General features: G+C 42.4%; 2 protein-coding genes across 6 annotated transcripts in view; one reads left to right on the top strand and one right to left on the bottom strand.

The window, feature by feature from the left end:
* Positions 1–9,030, top strand: part of Cep68 (centrosomal protein 68) — a 31,528-nt gene that overhangs the window by 14,227 nt on the left and 8,271 nt on the right. For 3 of the 5 annotated variants that reach the window (XR_004110832.1, XR_004110833.1, XR_004110834.1), the window contains exons 6-7: positions 4,922–5,092; positions 6,048–6,104. Coding sequence is in view for 1 of the 5 variants with exons in the window: in XM_031342834.1 (XP_031198694.1) it covers positions 4,922–5,088 (167 nt within the window). In the remaining 4 variants the exon portion in view is untranslated. Of the gene's footprint in view, positions 1,942–4,921; positions 5,093–6,047; positions 8,893–9,030 lie in introns of those variants that run through there. The other 2 variants (XM_031342834.1, XR_004110835.1) reach the window with 2 other exon arrangements.
* Positions 8,532–9,030, bottom strand: part of Rab1a (RAB1A, member RAS oncogene family) — a 25,207-nt gene continuing 24,708 nt past the window's right edge. The window contains exon 6 of the mRNA XM_031342336.1: positions 8,532–8,543. Coding sequence (XP_031198196.1) covers positions 8,532–8,543 — 12 coding nt within the window. The remainder of the gene's footprint in view (positions 8,544–9,030) is intronic.

Raw genomic sequence — 9,030 nt, forward strand, 5'->3', positions numbered from 1 at the left:
GATTATAAATCACTAAAGTTTGTCCTGCATGATTAATAATACTGAGTATTTTTCACAGATTTGTCAGCCTTTTCTAATACCCACTTCTGAAGTATCTATATCATTCATCTATCTTTTAACCAGATGACTTTTAACACTAGTAGTTGTTTTGTTTCTTATTGCTTGGGTAGCCAAGAACTCACTATATAGGCCAGGCTAGCTTTGAATCCGTAAGGATTCTCCTGCCTCTGCCTTGAGTCCTAGGATGACAGGCTTGAGCCACCATAGCTGCAATCTGATTTTGTTGAGACAGAGTCTCCTAGCTACTGGTAGCCTTGTGTGTGTTTCCTTGAATTCCTGTATATTATATTGGTTCTAGAGGTCAAAGTCAAGTCATGAGACTTGGCGACAACACCTTTAAGGTCTACTATGCTGGCTCTATAATGTCTTTTGTTTTGAGACAAGGTCTCCCTATATAATAGCCCTGGCTGTCTTGGAACTCACCAAGCTAGCCTTGAACTCATAGAGATACACCTGCCTCTGCCTCCCAAGCACTTGGATTAGAGGCTATGCCACCATGTCCAGTTCCCCCCTCCCTTTAAAGATTTTATTTTTAAGTATGGATGTATCTCTGTGAAGGTATATGCATGAATACAGGTCCCCTTAGAGGCCAGGACATCAAATCCCCTAGAGCTACAGTGGGATGTAAGCAGTACAATGCAATGAACTGAGGTCCTCTGGAAGAACTCTATGTTATCCTAATCACCGAGACACCTCCAGCACCGTGCATGTCTGTCTATATTTATTTGAGGTGTTTAGTTTTCAAACGTGTATGTGTGTATACGTGAGTATGTATGTGTACCACATGCATGCAAGAACATGTGGAGATCAAAAGAGGGTGTTGGATCCTCTGCAACTGTAGTTAAAGGGTAATTGTGAGTCTCCAGATAGGTGTTAGGAACCAAAGTTGGATGTTCTCCAAGAGCAGTAAGTGTACTTAACCATCCCTCCAGTCTAGGTTTTTTTTTTTTTTTTGACCTTTGTTTGCTTGAGTCCAGTGCCAAGGAACCAAATGCATGGCTGTGAGCATGCAGGATACACGTTACCACTGAGCTGCATCTCTAGCCTCGTGCTCCAAGTTTCAAACTTAGCCCAGAGCTTTCCTTTCCTATTGCAAGAAAAGATGCACACCACCTAGGAGAATCCCTTAAAAAAACCCCTGCCGCTTCCCTTCCATCATTGTCCCCCAACCCATGATGGTAGAGTTAATGGGCATAAAAGTAAGTTTTTTATAAATCAGGCACCAAGCCTACAAGAAATACATTCTTTTTTTTTTTTAGTGTAGTGTGTGAGGTTCTTCCACCTTCCTGGTTTGTGAGGCAAGAGCACAGGCATGCTGCCCCTGTCCTCTTCCCCACTGCTTAAGATTTACTTATGTATACAGCATTCTGCCTGCAAGTATGCCTGCAGGCCAGAAGAGGGCACCAGATCTCATTACAGGTGATTATGAACCGCATGTGGTTGCTAGGAATTAAACTTGGGACCTCTGGAAGAACTGCCAGTGCTCTTAACTTTGCAGCCATTTCCCTAACCCCTTCCTTCAGCTTTTTTATATGGCTTCCAGGTATCAAGGTCTGACTGGGAGGGCTGCATAGCAAGCACTGACCTCTCTGAGCCATCTTGCCAGTCCCCAAGATATGCAGTCTTTTATCAGTCTCTGGTGCCGTTCTGAGTAAAGTGTGATGTGTGCATTCAGGTGTGTGTGTGTGGCACAGGTGTAGAAATAAAAGGTCTACTTTTAAGAGCTGGTTCTCTCAAAATCAGACCCAGGAATCCATAATTTGATCTAGCAGTCTTCAGTTGTGGCTGGGGTAGTCAGTGTAAGCCCCCAAATTTCCTACTGAGCTCAGATTTAACTGGCAGGTTTCTCTGCTGTATGTTCTCTACTTTAGGGAAGGGTTTCTGTCCAAAAAAAAAAAAAAAAAAAAGGCATCATATTGGCTGTAGACAATTATTGCTCAGCCTTCTGCCTAGCAGTCAGGTTACAGACCAGCCTGAACTCCTAAGTTAACAGTTTGTTTTCAGGAACAGACTGGTAAAAGAATTAAACTTATTAGGGGAATGAGTGGGGAATTGTATGATCAGAATACATTATATCAATTTCACAAATGGATGGATGGATTTGGAGAATTAAACCGGAGTTGGGCATAGTGATGCATGCTTTTGATCCCAGCACTCAGGAGACAGAGGCAGTTGGATCTGAATTTGAGGCTAGCCTGGTCTACAAAGTAAGTTCCAGGACAGCCAGGGCTATACAGAGAAACCCTGTTGTGGGGGTGGGGGTGAACTGAACTGATAGGGATCGAGGTTACAGTCACATACAAGCCAGGCTCAAACGCATTTGCAGGATAAGTTCCAAATTGAGCAAAATATGAGAGCTTCAAGAGTATTTTTAACTGCTTGTTGTCAAGAACTGATGTCCATATGTATCCTTAAAACTTTAAATTGATTGATTAGTAGCTACTCTTGTTGTGTAGTACTATACAGGTAGGTGCTAGAAGAATCCAGTTATACTATGCCTCAGTTCATAAATCCAGGGGGAGGATTTACATGGAAACTAAATGTCATAAACACATCCATGATGAGCCTTGTGAGAGGTGAAGGCCAGGAGCCTACTGGAAAAGTTACAGAACAAGTTTTCTCAGGGTTGGAACCACTGCCATATATGTAGCTCTTTGTTGTAGGTTGTTTCTGTGCATCGCAAGATGTTTTGCAGCACAGAAGCCCTCAGAGCCCTGCAACATTTCCAGGCAGTGCCAATTGTACCCTGGGAAGAGAACACATGGAGAGCGACCACTGACAGGTCTCCACCAGTGTGAACTAGTGAGCCCTTTGCCTCTCCTGCTTCTCTGATGGCCTGTTTTGACATTCCTGTGTTCTTTTACATAGGATTTTTAGGTGTTGCTTTTGTGGCTAAACCTTAATGGTTTTGTTTTTGTTGTTTTGTATATAAGTGGTGTGTGTGTGTGTGTATCTGTCTGTCTGTGCCATCCCATGTATGTGGAGGTGGTCAGGTGACAACCTGTGTAGTTAGTTCTTTCCTACCCTTATACATATTTTAAAGATTGAATTCAGGTTGCAAGCTTTTGTGGTAAATGCCTTAACTTGCTAAGCCATCACACCAGCCTCAAGTTTTAGGTTTTATATTAAGGCAGAAATTTGGTAAAGCAAGCTTTATTGCTTCTGGCTGCACTGGTGTTTACCAAACAAGCTTAGCATGGGGCTTGAGAAACCTGCAACTGCTGTCTGGGGTCTGGAGATTCAGGGCCTGAGCAGGAAGAGCTCAATATAGGCCTCTTCACAGAGGCCATGTGTAACAGAAGGCTGTCTAAAACTATTTTGACTTAAACTTTGAAAGAAATCCATTAATACTTAAATGAGTAAGCTACCAAGAACACCCCACTTTGTCCTACTCTGAGAAGAGACTTAGGGGCTGGGCTGGCCAGAAGAGGCTATTGGTTTTCTTGAGTTTCAGACACCTTTGTATTGCTACTCTAACCACTCCCAGCCCTCAGTCTGGAATAATTGGAAAGCTTAGTTGTTTTGTTCAAGTTTCAAGTTACTCTTGATACTTCCTACTTCCTCTTCCCAGAAGCATCCTGTCAGCACACACACCATACCATCCTGCTTCTTCAGAACCTGCTTTCTTCCTTGGCTCCAAGTATTAACTGCAGGAGTGGCTGAGGCTTGCCCCTACCACCAAGAGGGCCCTATGTCAGCACCCTGCCAAAGGAAGTTTGACCTAGTTACAGAAATACAGGCCGACGTTTTGTTCTACACTCTCAACTCTTTTGAGTCATGTGACTAGGACTCATGAGAATTACACCAAATGAGGCTCCCATATGTATGTGTACAATTAAAGCACAAAAAAGGGGGGTGGGACAAAAACAAAAACAGGAAAAAGGCTGGAGAGAAGGCTCAGAGAGCATTGTCTGCCCTTCCAGAGGTCTTGGTCCTGAGTTCAATTCTCAGCTACCAGATGGTTGCTCATAACCATCTGCAATGAGATCTGGTGACCTTTTCTGGCCTGTAGGCATAATGCAGGCAGAACACTTATCTACATAGTAAATCTTAAGAAAAAGAAACCTGTTCTGCACCCTTTCTAGCCTTTCTTCCATGACCAGTTTAAAGTTTCAACATTTATCTGCCACCAGCTCCAAGAAATTGTTAGGCCAGCACTTTGCCCTGCCGTGGCTTCCTAAGGGGCTGACCTCAACACACCCAGCTGGCTGTAACTTCCCTTCCCGCCCCATATAGTCCACATTGTGAGCAGAACAAAGGCTTCCCCTTTCTTATCCTCTGCTGGCAGATGTTGCTCTCTGGCAGGAAACTAGGGAGCGGTTAACCCAGCTGATAAAGCACAGGAAGCAAGCAGCTTTTGTATTTAATAAAAGAAAACAGCCAGCCATTTGTGAGTACTCTAACCCTAGCATCCCCCTCTTCTTCAGACATGCAGGACTGAATCTTAGCCTATTCTCAAACCATTCCTCCAGTTTGGGGTCACTGATCCTCCTTACCCCCCACCCTCACCCCCTCAAAGTCCACAAACTTCCCAATACATTACACAAGCTCTGGAACCTTTGGAACATCACTATTTAAAGGGAGAAGATTAAATGGGCTGGGAGTGTGGCTCAGTTGGTAGTGTTTGCCTATCCTACATAAAACCTTAGCTTCGGTCCCCAGAACTGACAGCATAAACTACTGTGGTGTGTATGCAGTGGTATATATATACCTGTACCAAAAGTTCAAGGTCACATTCAGGTAGAAAGGTTAGAGGTCAGCCTGAGCTACATGAAACCCTGCTGGGGTAGGAAGGAGTCACTGTGAAACTTACAGTCCTATGTGAGCAAAATGCTATACCTTTTTATAACTTGACCATTAGTTTTAAAGGATGTCCTTGGGAGGATTGCAAAGCAGTCTGGTGAGCTGGAGAGCCGTGCAGATCATCTTTATGACTCTATCTTAGCCTCTTTGGACATGTTGGCTGGCTGCACCCTCATCCCTGACAACAGGCCAACAGCGGCAGAACACCCGCGTAAAGGGCTTTAACTCAGTAAGTAGAGAAACCCAAGAAGACAACTTGCTGTCCAACCACTGTGCTAACAAGTGCACAAGGCTGTCCTGTTCTTAGATACTTAGCTAGGGTAATACTCATTGAAACAAATGTAATGCTGAAGGAAGACTGCCCATGGTACTGAAGAAGTAAATACCCTTGCCAGGAACATGGGTCTTTCTGTGGTAGAACTCACTTTGTTTCCAGTATCTGTTTCCATGTGCTTGCTGAGCAGCACCCCACATTCCCATATTGTTCTCCTTACCTCTACTGCTACCCACAGACAACAGGAGTAATCCTTACAGTGCTGCTTTCTCCAGTGTAGGGCTGTGATCAGACTGTCCCTGTCCTGTAGACTCTTTCTTCCCAACTCACTTAGTACCTGTCTCCAAGCATCTGACAACACAAACATCTACAAAAACTCAGTTACTTGCTGGATCTCTATGCTACCAAGGACTTTGCAAATCTCCCATACCACGTCATTCTCCAAAGACTGGGGGAATGACACATCTTACAGACTTAACAACCAATATTACATGTTAAATACAACTTTTAGAAAGTCAAACTGGGAATGAGATAGGAAGAAGCCAAGAGAAAAGCAGGGTTACCTGGTGCCTATCCTGGGATCTCTACTACCTAGTACTTCAGAATCCCACACTTTTTTTTTCCTCTTACAAAATGTTTATCAAATAAATTTCCGTGAGCAAATGCTGGAAGTATGTCAAGAGCAGACACTGCAGCAGAGGGAGGATGGGAAAGCTGTAATCTCAGCCTTCTAGAGGCTGAAGCAAGAAGACTCATAGAAGCCAGCCTAAGCTACATAACAAGACCATCTTTTAAAAAAATTGTAGCAGTAAAGGGGACTTGTATTTGCATCAAAGTGATGTGAGTAGCTGTGGTGGCACTTCTGCCTCCACCGCAGCATGACTGTAACCCTTGCTGCTCTCTCTTTCAGGCAGAGGTGGAGTCATCAGCCAAGATGGAAATTGGGAAGAAAACTCAAGAACTCCTTGTAAGGGCCATGTAACAGTTAAGGCAGGGGAGAAATCAACTTTAACATACTTTAAGATGCCTTTCTCACCTCTGAAGGGTTCTTGAGTTAACTGTTCTCATTTACTATGAATCACTCCAAAACTAAGGCCTTTTCTTTTGGTGCTTCTCTACCAAAATTATGTGGCTTTATAATTATTTGATAAAAATACTAAGACTTGTGGGTCTCATGTACCCCCCCTTCTGTCTAAAAACTAGCAGATAAAATATGTTGAGGCCATTTATAGAAAGCTGCTGGAGAAAAGTTCCAAGTTCTTAGGGTTCTCAAGCATACAGGGGGATAAGATCTAAGAGAGGGGAAAATGTTAGTGGCCAAAGCCATAGAGTGAAACGTTAGCCCTTAGTCCACAGTAAGTCAGAACCTCTACAGCATCCTTTGGCGGCATTCTCAGTTGCCACCTGTGGCGGCTAGTCTCCACTTCACCCCATCAAGAGTGCCTCAGGAGGTGGCCTGCCACCTGCTTCTGGAGTGCATGCTTTTGCTTACCTCTGGGGCACTCAGTCCACTACTCCTCTTTCCCTTGAAAGACTGGTCAAAGGAAGGGAATGGATAGACAGTCACATGGTCTGATCTGTACATAAATTAAAGCAGCCATTGGTGATGAAAAGGGGGTAGTCTCTGTGGCTTGGGAGTCAATAGATAGTGCCTTATCAGGAAGAAAAAAAATTCTATGGACCTATCACAGGTTCATATGTTCAAAGCATCAGTTACAGCTCTCCAAGCAAAGTGTTTGTATGCTGGGTACAACAAATTCCACAGAGTATCAAAAGTGGGCTTTTCAGCTTTAAAAAAAAAAAAGAAAAAAGAAAAAAAGTTTAGCTATTTAGATAAGCGTGTACATGACTTTAATCCTAGCACTTGAGAGTAGCTCTTTGAGTATGAGGACAGCCTGGCTTATGTTTAGTGAGTCTAGGCTGGCCAGGGCTTTATAAAGGAAAGAAAGACTAGTTATTCAGTAAGTATGCATAAAGTACAGTATTTTCACATGCCTGATGCTACACAGTATGACTTACCATAATGCTTTTGGGCATGATCCAAATTAAAGAGTTTTGTTGTTACTGGTTTGGTTTTGGCTTTTTGAGACAAAGTTTCTCTGTGTAACAGAACTGGCTATACTGGGACTCCCTCTGTAGACCAGGATGGCCTCAAACTCACAGAGATCCACCTGCCTCTGCCTCCCAAGTATGTTGGGATTAAAGTCATGCACCACCACTGCCCAGCTCAAATTACTTTTATTCTGCCATCTCTAGGTTAAGCTTATTTCTTTTTTGTGTGTTTGTTTTTGGTTTTTGGTTTTGGTTTTTGTTTTTTTGAGACAGGGTTTCTTTGTGTACCCTGGCTGTCCTGGAACTCATTCTGTAGACCAGGCTGGCCTCGAACTCAGAAATCCACCTGCCTCTGCTTCCCAAGTGCTGGGATTAAAGGTATACGCCACCACTGCCCGGGCATGTTATTTCTTATACTGTACATGGTACATAAAGTGCTTTCAAAAGGCTAAAACTAAACTTTTCTAGCAAATAATTAAGTTAAATGTAAAACATCCTATAAAAGCTAGAATTGGTCAAAAGTGCATCTTACCTCTTTGATGAGGCTTTAAACTGCCTTCCTACCAATATGTTAGAGGAGCCCTCAGGTATTAAACCCATTTGACAAGCATGAAAGTCAAGGGAGACTCCCAGAGCTAGCCAGCTGCACCAACTGAATACAAAATGGGGCACTCCTCCTCTTTTACTATATAATTACAATCGATTCAACTGACAGTGAACATGGTTTCCCAACAGAGTACTTGCCTGAACATGGTCTGTGCTTTTGCTCATCCTCTTTGTAACAAAAAGGAGACTTTTTTGTAACTAAAGGGTATAACTCTGACCTTGGCTGTGAATGTCATTTAGGAGTATCAACACAACTGTTAATTAATTGTATCTTCTGGTGTGTGTTATGTTTATGCTAAAATTGTCTCAGCCTCACATGTCACCGCCATTTCCATCTGCAAACGTGGCCAAGCTAGACTCAAATAGCGTTTTTGGAATTTATAAACGGTCCCTTAAAGTACACTGAGTTCACAGTAAAGTAGCATCTCAAGACAGGGTTCTTATAGGTCTACAGCTAAGCTCTAGCAAAAAACAAGAGAACTCAAACAGAGACTGTTTTGAAACTTAGATGGAACCTAAAAAAGACATAGTGGTACAAGGTATGGCCAAATATATGCCTGAGGGAACTAGCCACATGGGCACTGGAAGTTAGGGTGACGGACGGCCACTGAGAGAATGCTTTTCATTATGCAAGTTAGTCTGGTAGTCACTTTTTAAAATATATCAAGGGGCAATTTTCTATGTGAACAAATTAGAGCCCCCAACAGTCTTGAAATACTTATACTTGAAAAATGGGCTATTTCCCACTCTAAAACAGCAATTATCAGCACATAGTAAAAGCAAATAGTGAAGTATGCTGAATGGTCTGGTAAGCCCTTATCTTGCTGCCAGTGGGGAAGGAGTACTAGGATCTTAGAAAGTCTGTAAATATGTTTATATTAGAAATAAATCCCTATAATGTCTTCTGCAACAGAAGACGCTGATAGTTTGAACAACTTTTGCTGTGTAAAATTAAAAGTGCTTGGCATCATTTCATCTTATATTGGTTTTGTATCATTTAGTTATGATGGAAAACAGTTTATGAACTCTTTCTCCCTTTGTATTGACAAAAACTCAACAGCTACAAAAAAATAAATAAATAAAAGATATTGACCCAATTACTGGTGACTTGAGGAATTTCCAGTTACCTTTTTATATATACAGATGAATAGACCCAACAAGCGCATCTATAATACAAAGTAAACTATGATTTTATTGTGAAATTCTCATAGATGGAAAATTAAATTGAATATTTA

Source organism: Mastomys coucha, unplaced genomic scaffold (assembly GCF_008632895.1).
Source record: "Mastomys coucha isolate ucsf_1 unplaced genomic scaffold, UCSF_Mcou_1 pScaffold22, whole genome shotgun sequence".
NCBI lineage: Eukaryota > Metazoa > Chordata > Mammalia > Rodentia > Muridae > Mastomys > Mastomys coucha.